General features: G+C 46.7%; 1 protein-coding gene across 1 annotated transcript; it reads left to right on the top strand.

Moving 5' to 3' along the window:
• Positions 1–1,454: 1,454 nt before the first annotated feature.
• Positions 1,455–11,229, top strand: tbcela (tubulin folding cofactor E-like a; the record flags this gene model as incomplete). Its single annotated transcript, XM_084442789.1, has 7 exons — positions 1,455–1,617; positions 1,912–2,051; positions 2,659–2,840; positions 3,448–3,701; positions 4,250–4,376; positions 4,766–4,882; positions 5,349–11,229. 7 exons carry the CDS (start codon positions 1,455–1,457, stop codon positions 5,671–5,673), a joined length of 1,308 nt encoding a protein of 435 aa, XP_084298915.1. The 3' UTR covers positions 5,674–11,229.
• Between the last annotated feature and the right edge of the window lie 1,396 nt (positions 11,230–12,625).

Raw genomic sequence — 12,625 nt, 5'->3', positions numbered from 1 at the left:
TGCAGTGTAGTCTAATATTTACCACCAAGCCATTGATTGTTTCCAGTTTGTCTGTCGTGGACCGGTGGATTATCAGATGCAGATAACCAAATCAGGCCATAATAGTATTAATGATTTCGATCTCGTGGCCAAGTCTTTTCTTAACAATCCATCCCATATGTCTGTTTCCCAGTACTGTGACCTGCTGGTTGGGTCTGTCTTAAGTCCAGTCCCTACCTGCCAAGTCAACAGTTGTCTAATCCAGCTCCTCAGGTCCAGCCCCAGTCCTCAGCTCCAGCGCCCGGCTACAGAGGACAGCAGACTGAGGAAGGTCGTCTCTGCAGGAGCTAGCTACCAACCAAGAGCCATCCTGGAGTAAGAAAAAAACCCACTCCTATTTAGTCTGATGGGTACTACTAGCTACCGATTCCCAGTTCATTCTGGTTTTGTAAAGTGAACTCCTGGTATCTCTCTGACCGACAGGTCGTCCATGCAGAAACGGAAGCGCGCGGTGAGCTGCAGAGGTGGCCAGCAGGTGGAGGAGGATCCGGCGGCAGGTACAACAGAGACAAAACCGGTCTCTGGGAAACTGGGGCCTGTCAGCCTGATGGCTTGACCTAGGTTTATCATCACAAGCAACTGTTGTTTTTTGTAAGTAATTATGCTCTATTTAGGCTGTGGTTCAAATCATAGCAACAGGCTAACCTCTACGAGTGGTGGGCTAACCTTTGAGTGGTCTGCTGACTGGCTAACATGTCAACCGTTGTCCTCAATAAGGCGCGAGCTGACGGGCTAACCTCTAGATTCTAGATTGAAGATTCCTTTTATTCGTCACATGCAATGTACGGTGTACAGTCACAGTGAAATTTTGCTGCCGGTGTCCGCACCGACCACCAAGGGTCGCAATGGCGTCCTACGGGGTGCGTTCCTCGTAAAACTTAACAAACCTCACCCTAACCCTAACCCTAAAAAAATATTTGACCTACGACCTTCGGTTCGGGAGTTATCGGCCGAAAACCACGTCAGTCTTTTTGGTTTTTTTGCAATTTCACCCACTTCCGGTGGTCGTAGAGACTCGCGGCCGGTCGCGTTCGAAAGCTAGACCCCGATTATGGGGGGGCGGAAAAAGAATTTAGGTCTCTATCACCTTCCATTGGAGGTTATTCCCAAAAAACACGTTTTGACTGATAGCTAAAGTAGCTTTCATCCCTTATCCTAACCCTAACCCCTAACCCTAACCCTAACCAAGATTATGCTACAGATAAATTCTAATACTCAATTACAAATTTAAAAATTACAATTTACAAAAATTATAATTTTACAAATGAACGCAAAACACAAGAAGTACCCTTTCTCTAAGTATAAAATGAAGCTGGGATGGGATATTATAGATAAAGATACCCCTCTATGAGGCAGGATAACTCTTATATAACTGGATTGTTGTGGTTTTTGTCGAGCCAGCGGAGACAGAGGAAATGTGGGAAGGAGCAATGCAGCTGTCTGAGGAGGAGGGGCGGAGCTTCATGCAGGTGATCAGTGAGAAGTACAGCCCAGAGAACTTCCCGTGCCGCCGCGGGCCCGGCATAGGCGTGGTGGTGGTGCCGTCTGGGCCCTGGCCACAGGGCTCGCCCATGAAAGGTGAGGGCTCCAGCAGAGACACACAGTGAAGACTCAGCACATTTACATTACATTACACTGACATTTTAGTCATTTACCAGACGGTTTTATCCAAAGCAAGTTAAGATAAGCACACGGACACAGCACAGATGATATCACTCCCCCTGGAGCAGATCTGAAGCAACCAGGCTTGAACAAGACATGCATTCTAGCCGAATTAGCTTCTCTACACCTAACCGCTCCACCCCCCACCCCTCCCCTCCCTACCCCTCCCCTCCACCCCCCCCACCCCTCCTCTCCCCTCCCCTCCCTCAGACCGGCTGAACCTGCCCAGTGTGCTGGTTCTGAACGGATGTGGTATCAGCACGGCGGGATACCAGGCCGATATCGCTGCCTTCTGTGCCCACGTGGTGGAGTTGGACCTGTCCCACAACAGCCTGCGGTCCTGGAGCCAGGTGGGTGGGCTGCCCCCCCCGTTTACACACCCACACATCTGCTCACATCAAAAGGTTCTTCCAGGAGCCATAGGACTGCTTACAGGGGAGATGTTAAGATACATCAGCAGAGGTAAGGTGCAATTTTTTAGAACGTCTGTCTCATTTTGCATTCGACAAATGCTCAAAACTCTCTTGGTTATTGTATCAGAGTGTGTAGCCTGAGGAATACTGCTGGGAGCATCCACATTGATGTTAGCCACTGTGTGAGGGCAGTCCTCATACAGCTTGCTCGATCGTCTCGTTGAGAGAGGTCAGGGAAGAATTTTTACAGCTCACTTCTCTGGCCCCCGGGTGAAACTGTTTTTTTTTGCTTCCCTCTGGAATATGTAGGGGTGGGACCTATGCCCACCCTCCCATTGCTCTCTGTAAAGCGCATTGTGTTGCCTCTGTGTATGAAATGCGCTATATAAAGATATATATAAAGATATATAAATTTGATTTGATTTGAGTCTTCGACTGTAGAATTCTATCTTATTGAATTACAACTACAGCTCACTATTGTGTACAGTAGTTGGTCAGAGAGGGATATGGCCTCAGGAGCTTCTGTGTCTCTCTCTTCTGTCAGGTCAGTGAGATCATCTCCAATATCCCCAACCTTGACTTCCTGAATCTGAGCTCCAATCCGCTGGGAGGGGCGGAGCTGGAGCCGCGCTGTGCCGAGGCCTTCTCCCGCGTCTCGCGCCTTGTTCTCAACAACACACGCGTGTCCTGGGACACTGTGCACACACTGACACGGGAGATGCCAGAGTAAGACTGTGTGTGTGTGTGTGTGTGTGTGTGTGTGTGTGTGTGTGTGTGTGTGTGTGTGTGTGTGTGTGTGTGTGTGTGTGTGCGTGCGTGCGTGAGTGAGAGTCAGTGAGCACTGTTTCGGCTAAATGCATCCCAGTGTTGTACTGTTGTCTGTGATGCCCTATAAGATCATTCTCTCCTCTCTACTGCCTCCTCCTCTCCTCTCCTCTCCTCTCCTCTCCTCTCCTCTCCTCTCCTCTCCTCTCCTCTCCTCTCCTCTCCTCTCCTCTCCCCACCTGTCCCATGCTCTCCTCTTCCCTCACCTCTCCTCACCTCTCCTCTCCCCACCTGTCCCATGCTCTCCTCTTCCCTCACCTCTCCTCACCTCTCCTCTCCTCTCCCCACCTGTCTCATGCTCTCCTCTCCTCTCCTCTCCTCTCCTCTCCTCTCCTCTCCTCTCCTCTCCTCTCCTCTCCTCTCCTCTCCTCTCCTCTCCTCTCCTCTCCTCTCCTCTCCTCTCCCCACCTGTCCCATGCTCTCCTCTGCTCTCCTCAGCCCTGCTCTCCTCTGCTCTCCTCTCCTCTCTCCTTCTCTCATCTCCGTTCCCCTCCGCTGCCCCCTGCAGGCTGGAGGAGCTGTTCCTGTGCCTTAACGAGTACACGTCCGTGTCTCCCTGCTCCGTGCCCTGCCCCACGCTGCGGCTGCTGCACATCACAGACAACCGTCTGCAGCACTGGTCGGAGGTGAGGAAGCTGGGCCCCATGTTCCCGGGCCTGGACGCCCTGGTCATGGCCAACAACAACCTGAGCTCCATCCAGGACCGGGACCTGCTGCCCCGCCTCTTCCCCAACCTCCGCAGCATCAACCTGCACAACTCAGGTAGCCCCTCCCAACGCTCCCCACTTTATGCTCCGTACATTCTTGTAATTTGTATTTATTGTATTTTTATGTGTTTTATTTCATTTGCTGCTGGTTTTCTTATTTCTTGTTCACCCCACCGTCCGGCCCATCTTGGCTTGTTTAATGTTTCTTTTACAGTAGAGTTCTCTTTAGGATTCTAATGACCTTTAGAATGCTCATTGGTTAGTGTATTACATTACATACATCATTGCATCCATAGAGGAACACGCATCATGGGTTTGAGATATGTTTGCTGTGCACTTGTTTTATTGTTAGTCTTATCTTATTTTATTTCTATTTAGTTTGTTTTGCTGTCTATGCAAGGAGAAGCTCTCAAGTAAGTATTTCATTGTACATCATACCCGTGTCCTGTGCATACAGTATGACAAATAAACCTACTTGAACTTGTACTCTCCTGCCTCAGCATTGGAGGGGTCTGTCTGGGTCCGTGACTGGAGAAGTGTCTGAGCATGTGGGTGTGTCTCACCTCCTGTGTGTGTGTGTGTGTGTGTGTGTGTGTTGGTCAGGTCTTAATCGATGGGATGACATAGAGAAGCTGAACTGTTTTCCCAAACTGGAGGACATTCGTCTGCTGGGGCTCCCCTTACTACAGACCTACACCAACACAGAACGCCGCAGTCTCATGATAGCACAGTAGGTCTCTCCCTGCTCCGTAGGTCTCTCTCTCTCTTTGCTCAGCAGGTCTCTCTCGCACTCTCTCCGCACAGTAGGTCTCTCTATCTCTCTGCCTCTCTCTCCCTCTGTCTTTCTCTCCTTTCTCTCTCCCAGGACTCTCCCCCAATGTACAACTGCAGTGCATTCAGTTCTACAGTACATCAGGGATATTGAGCACATTATGGACTGATATCTCATCCTGTCCTACTGTATCATACGGTCTCATCAATCAGTCACTCTTCTCTCAACTCTTCTCTTTATCTACCTCCTCCACCTCCCTCTCCTCCACCTCCCCCTCCTCCTCCTCCTCCCTCTCCTCCTCCTCCCTCCCTCTCCTCCTCCTTTCCTCCCCCTCCTCCTTCCGTCAGGTTGCCGTCGGTTACCAGTCTGAATGGCAGCGTGGTGACAGACGGAGAGAGGGAGGACGCCGAGAGGTTCTTCATCCGCTACCATCTGGACTACCCTGAAGAGGAGCTACCTGACAGGTGAGACAATGACAATGTCATTTCATTTATATACTGTAGCACCATTCAGACAAATCTATGTAGTGCTTTACATAAAAAGAGATGGATTAAAAACATAAATCATGTAAAGACTATGAGAACAGATTTTAAAGAAACAATAAAAGTAAAATAATTAAAACATTCAAAGATAGTGTAAAATAGAATAAAAAATATAAAAACAGAATACAAATTAGGAACACTTTAAGATATTAAAACAAGTAAAACTATGTGGTAAAAGCAATGTTAAAAAGGTGTGTTTTAAGATCTAGCTTAAAAGTGACCACGGTCTCAGACATTCTCAGGTCCTCTGGCAGGGTGTTCCAAAGGCTGCCTCCCCATGCCACACACACATGCACACATACACGTGTGCACACACACACACACACACACACACACACACACACACACACACACACACACCTGACTCTTTCTCCCTCTCCTCCTCCAGGTACCATTGTCTGGTGACTAAATACGGACGTCTGGAACCGCTGGCCGAGGTGGACCTGCGTCCTCGCTGCCATGCCCAGGTGGAGGTTCTGTGCGAGGAGCGGGTGGAGCAGGTGAGCATCCGGCTGGACCAGACGGTCCTGGAGCTCAAGAAGCAGCTGAGGACGGTGGTGCAGCTGTCCACCAACAACATGAGGCTCTACTACATCGACAAGGAAGAATTCTGCGCCTTCGGCCCCGAGGAGATGAAGTACAGCAGCCGCGCACTGCACTCCTACAGCATCCGAGACGGGGACCAGATCCTTGTGGTGCCCAAGAACAAGTGACCCACGCTGGCTGGCTGGCTGGCTGACTGGTTGGTTGTTCTGGCTGGCTGACTGTTCTGGTTCTGGTTAGCATTCAGCTGTGGGTGAGGTTGTCTCAGTATGACACCCAGAGCTGGGACCTCCCTCCTCCGTTCTGGTAATCTGGAACTACCAGACCTACTCCAGAACCCCACATGCCTGTCTGGTTAAATAAAGGTTAAATAAAAGAATAAAATAAAGGATCTACAGACCCTCCCCCAAGACTGCACACGCCTGCCCCAGCACCCCAAAGACCAGCCCCAGGACTCCAAAGACCAGCCCGAAGACTCCAAAGATCTTCCCCAGGACTCCTCAGACCTTCCCCATGACCTACAGACCTTCCCCAGGACCTACAGACCTTCCCCATAACATACATACCAGCCCCAGGACCTACAGACCTTCCCCAGGACCTACAGACCTTCCCCAGGACCTACAGACCTTCCTCATGACCTACAGACCTTCCTCATAATATACATACCAGCCCCAGGACCTACAGACCTTCCCCAGGACCTAAACCAGCCCCAGGACCTACAGAACTTCCTCATGACCTACAGACCTTCCTCATAATATACATACCAGCCCCAGGACCTACAGACCTTCCCCAGGACCTAAACCAGCCCCAGGACCTAAACCAGCCCCAGGACCTACAAACCAGCCCCAGGACCTACAGACCAGCCCCAGGACCTAAACCAGCCCCAAGACCTACAAACCAGCCCCAGGACCTACAGACCTTCCCAAGGACCTACAGACCTTCCCAAGGACCTACAGACCTTCCCAAGGACCTACAGACCAGCCCCAGGACCTACAGACCTTCCTAAGGACCTACAGACCTTCCCAAGGACCTAGAGACCAGCCCCAGGACCTATAGATCTTCCCAAGGACCTACAGATCAGCCCCAGGACCCCACACACCTGTCCCAGAACTCCGCAGACCTGCCCCAGAATCCCACACACCTGCCCCCGAGCCATACAGACCTGCTGCAGAACCCTACATACCTACTCCAGGACACTATAGACCTGCCCGGCACCCCAAAGACTTGCCCCAGTGTCCCAGGGCCAATCACCACTTCTCCCAGCCAGGACACGTGCTACAGTCTACCCACCCCACCCCTGTCAATCCCACCAGCCCTCCTCCTCTTACCCCCCCTCCCGCCCCCTGTCTTAACCCCTCAGACTCCATCCTCTTACCCCCCCCCTGCCTTAATGGAGTAGTAAAGGGAAAATTGCATGTTTAGCCCTGTTTTAAGGTTACTTATGATAATATACAATGGTTCAGATCAAAACGTTGACAAAACTAGCACTTTTGAGAAAGTCTGATAATTGCTCTACCACTGTTTTGGTCATACAATGGATGTGGGTGGGAAGACAAGAAGCTCACCGAGGGGGTAATTGGTGTCCGTTGGTGTTCTGACATCAAATTCGCCCTAAAGTATGAATCCTGTAGGGTTTTATTGATCATTTTATGAAATCCATTAACTTGTATTGACGCAACCGTTGTAGATGTGTAGATCAATCCGCAGAGGGGATTCAGGAAGCGGAACTACTTACGGTAGCTATTGTTATTGTTTACGTTGCTAGGCTACCTAGTTTGCGGAAGTTTACATTAGGGATGGGCACGAGTACTCGAGTACTCGAGTACTCGTTGTTGACGTCAGTACTCGAGTAACCATGGCGAGTAATTGTTTCACTATGAAAAAAAAAAGCTTCGTTATACATGCACCTGCGCACTGTGCTTTTGGCTACCTGCGTGAGGCTACTCACATCAGTCGCAACATGTCTGCTGCTTGTAAAAGTACAGTCTGGAAATACTTATGGAAACTTGCTTATCATAAGCAAACCAGCTCAAAGCAAACCAGCTCAAAGCAAACCAGCTCAACCACATGCGGTTAAAGCACAACGAAACAATGAATTAGACGACTGGACAACAACCCCGAATCACATCATTTGCTAGCCCGGCTAGCTCACGATGATGTGACGCCAAACGAACAGAAAAGATAAGTTAAAGAACACAGTATGTCCACTGTGACGTTTGTTCTTTAATAAATGCAATTGGATTGAATGTCTTAAATTGCTGGTTGTTTATTCATATGCAAATTCGCTATAACGAAATACGTCGGGATAATTTCTAAACAGTCGGGCACGTTTACTTAATCGGGCACATAGCCTACTGTAGGCCTACATCGATGGCCACGGACCTCCCGGATTTATTTTTACGGTAGGCTACAGAACAGCGAGTACTCGAGTACTCGTTCATTATGAATATAGAGTACTCGAGTATTACAATAACTGAAAATGCCCATCCCTAGTTTACATATGTATGTGCTGCGACTAAATAGTTCTATGCTAAATATTTTTAAAAAGCCTTTCCAGATGAACTACAATCTTACTTTATGGCGAATTATATGTCAGAACGCCAACTAACACCTCGGTGAGTTTCTTGTCTTTGAAATGTTTTTTTGAATGATTTTTCACGGTGCCCACCCACATCCATTGTATGACCAAAACGGTGGTAGAGCAATTATCAGACTTTCTCAAAAGTGCTAGTTTTGTCAACGTTTTGATCTGAACCATTGTATATGATCATAAGTAACCTTAAAACAGGGCTAAACATGCATGTTCCCTTTACTACTCCTTTAACCCCTCAGATTCCATCCTCTCACCAACCTTGCATCCACAGCCAGACTGGGACTCTATCAGGAATATATTATTCTGATTCTCATCACGGCACCATACACTAATGCACATTTACACACATACTAAGTGAACATTATGTGTTGTGTGCCACCTCTACAGGTGGTAACAGGGTGTGACTGATCTCTGTCCTTGTGTTGGTGTTTTAAAAAAAGAAGAAAGAAAAAGGTTTGATTGATTAACGTTCCACCTGGCTTTGACAGAGCAGCCTGTCTGTCTTAGAGACCAGGGGCCTCATTTATCATTGTGGATACACCCTTTTTCATCTACACCTGATTTTTGTACTTGCTTTTCTCCGCAAATAATGTGATGTATTACAAAATTCCATGGGAAGAATTGTGTATATATCTCACAATATTTCCCATCGAGTTTTGGCATGATACATCACATTATTTGTGGAGAAAAGCAAGTACAAAAATCAGCTGTAAATGAAAAACGGTGTATCCACAATGATAAATGAGGCCCCAGAGCGCACACACATGCACGCACGCACGCGCACGCACACACACACACACACACACACACAAACACACACACTGTTGAGAGACAGAGGGAATTATGTGGTACTGAACCAGACAATACACCAGATTGTTTGTACAGTACCTACCTTACTTTTCAAACTATCTTTACTATGGCCACTTGTTTAATCTTTCACTGGATCTCGCGGACCATATTATTATTCATGCTCAGTTTTGTCCCCTGACCATAGACTGCGTTTGGTGAGAAGTCTTTATTGGGCTGTATATTGGGCTGTGGTCTGAATATTTTGCGTTATTAATCCCTTTGCCTTGTCTGATCATAGACTCATAATCATCATAATCATAGATTACATCATTGTGCTTTTTCTATCCTGAGTGGCAAACCCAGTAGCTGGACAGATGCTAATCAGCAGAGGTAAGTCAATAGATGGACAGATGGTACTGTATCAGCAAAACCAAGCCTGTAGCTGGACAGTTGCTAGTCAGCAGAGCTAAGCCAGTATGAGTACAGTATGTTATATTCCAGTGATTACTGCTTTCATACACACTGGATCTGCAGAGAATGTCCTTCACTCTCCTTGACCTTGAAGCTGAGATGGAGCCACATCTCGTCAGCCTTCTGGGATGGCACTGGCATGAACATAGAATAGTCAATGATACTGGATCAACTCACTCTGGTAGAGTTTTATGTATTTAAAGTGTATAATGTTTGAATAGTTATTTATTTACCATGTGATTGATTTGTAGTCTGCATGATAGTTATTTTGTGTGAGTGTGTATGTATGTGCATCATCAAACTCTCCTCCATATCAAGTCCTCAGAGGACCCACGGCTGGCTGGTTGCTGCAGTATTGTAGCTCACAGGTTTCTCCGAGTGTGTTTCAGAGAAACTGCTCTAGAATGACATGACCACATCCGGAATATATCATTCAACATTTCAGCATTGTTTCATTTCAAGTATGTAGGGGTCCTCCTTTGTTTCAAGTATTGAGGGGTCCTAACCTATTGTTATTGCCAGTATTATTATTTTCTTCCTGGAAATGGGCAAATACCTCAAAAAGTCTTGGGCGAAAAATGCGAAAAATGACTTTGTCCACACTATAGACCTAGAGTAACTATGCCGCGAAGAGTCACCATGATTCGCCTATAGGTGGCGCTATAATAAGCAGATTTAGTGCACACCATTGGATGAAAATGTACGAAACCTGGTACCATGCCATTCCTCATGGGGAACAAATTTGCCATTTGGACCCATAATGTCCGCTAAGATGGATTTTTCTGCAGCTTGAAAATTTGGCAAAACCTACAAAAAGGTCCAGAAAAAAATCTGCAATTTCACACATTTGTTTAGGGTGCATGTCTCTCTAACATGGGCATGAGGAGGGCACTACCATGTTGCACCGCCAGGTCGAAGCATATGCAGATATCTCAAAAACAAGGAAATTACAGACATTTGAAATTTGACCATTTTGGCACAAAAATGCTAATGTGAATATAGCGCTTTAAAACAAATTTCCTCATGAGCGCTTTACATGATTCAGTCACCATCGCACACGTGTACTCTTGGGTATTCTGTGCCAAGGGTGGTATGGACGAGTAATTATATTCAAAATTGCAAGATTTGTAAGTAAGCCTTTTGAGAACCAATGTTTCTTGAGCCTAGTGGCCCATAGGGCAGGAGCCTGTCTACTGTTTCTATAGCGTGAGGCAGCTTGATGTACAAGTACACCCCCTGGACATGACGCTAGTATGTCGCAGGGACAGCCTGTCAGTCTACCCCCATCAGTCTCCCCTCCTGTTTACGGTCATGGGCATCGGACATGGTCATGAGGGCATGGGACCGTAGGACCCCTTCATTACGGCTTGCGGTTATATTTTACATTGTGTTTGTTCATGGGTAGGGAAGCTACAGAACATCTAGCCTAGTTATTGTGGCTTTGTGCCTAGACATGACCCTAAAATGATCTATAAAGCCATCTGTATGACAGCTTTTCTGCAGCATTAACCAGGTTATGTCCCCAGTCCCTCTAAGGTACTGTGGGTCCCAGCAGAGGTGTGTATTCTCCCTAGGCCTCTAAGAAGGGAACTCTGTTATTATTTGAAGAAAGACCTCTTATTAGAGAGGAGAATTTACATCTAGCCATTGCGCATCAGGGAGACCCCTATACACTGCTGTCGGTGAATCAGACAGCTCACCCAGTAGGACACTGTTCTATGATTGTCTGTCTGCCCCCTGGTTTGCACCAGTGCGGTGCAAACGTGTTGAGCCCCCTTACTGCAGTACATGGAACATGTTGACAAGGCATATACACAAGTGATATAGGTAAATGTGAGTGGTATGTATTAAAAAGTGGTTATATGTATGAGATTATATAATTGAATGCAATCCCACTGGCAGATGAGTATTCTGATGTCATTTGTCTATACTCTGTATTACTCATCTGAGATCATGGTATGAAAATAAACAGTAGTCTTCTTTCTACAGTGTGTCATTCCATTTATTGATGCTGTTTGAGATGTGGATGCCACTGCTTCTGGATAATTAGCTACCCACATTCCAGTGTCATTATTGCTCCGTCGCCTTTAACGTCGTCAGTTATTGAGAAATGATTGACTGTAATGTGTTGATTGTCCAGTCAGAATTGAGTATTTCAGAGAGCTGTGTAATAAGTGCTTTTAAGAATGTATTTTGACCAAAGCATTGTATACATTTGAGAATCTGACATATGTTGTCTTGTGTTACAGCGTTTGTAATGTACTCCACACATTTTCCCCTGTAATGTTTTCTGTCTGTCATTTTGCATGAAGGAGAAGATTCCCGTGGGAACAAAATATGGTGAAATCATTGAAGTGGATGAAAATAATGTATTCCTTTAGGTTATGTACTAAATTATAATACTTTCTGCGTAGTTTGATCATTCTAATTTTCACTTACATTTTCTAGCAGTAGTTCCTATTTCCACTGCCTAATGAGAATGTCTCTGTTTTTAAAAAGTGGGGAGTGCTGAAAACTGTATGGTCAGGACAGCCATCCGTCTGTTCCTCACTACCGATTTTTCTTCTGAAAGAACGTAGTTTGTGTGATGTTTACGTCCGTCACCAAGGTGATCGCGTGGGAGGCTGTACGCCGATGACGTCCGAACCTGTCCAGGACCAATCCACGCGCGTACTCAGGCGAACTGACGTCACAGTTAAAGAGAAAGATCCGTTACTTTAGCTAAAAACTAGAAATTCAAGGTGGTCTGTTTTTTGGACAGAAATGACCATATTATTTCTGTCAAATGTTATTGATATACATTGCAGATAGTGGAATCAGTGGTCTAAGGCCGTTTGGACAACTAGAAAGACCGTTTTTGGGGCGATCTGCTGTGGGACTTGACAGCTCCTGGGATGGTCTGGGATTGAGGTGAGAACAGTGTGCTATGCTGAGAATCTCTCAATAGCGGCATGTGAGCTATTCTTTCTAGCTAGAGACTATCATTTTAGGATTTCGTAACTTTTTATATTGGAATGTCTTTTCATTTGACATTAACATTAGCTAGTCGTGTGTTCTATTCAGATGGTTAAATCTCCCCTCCGCCCCTTTTTGAAACACGCACGCATAGTAAACAAGCGCGCACAGACCGTTCATCCGATCAATGCAATGTGCGAACATTAGCTAGCTGTGTCTGGCTAGCGCTAGCTAGCACTTAGGCTACAACGTTGGCCGAGACGTTATCCTACCGCAGTGACTGTTGTCCCATAAAATACACAATTTCCAACCAA

This window comes from Borostomias antarcticus (assembly GCF_949987555.1).
Source record: "Borostomias antarcticus genome assembly, chromosome: 1".
Lineage (NCBI taxonomy): Eukaryota > Metazoa > Chordata > Actinopteri > Stomiiformes > Stomiidae > Borostomias > Borostomias antarcticus.
The sequence above is the reverse complement of the archived record's forward strand: the minus strand, read 5'-3'. Positions and strand labels throughout refer to the sequence as shown.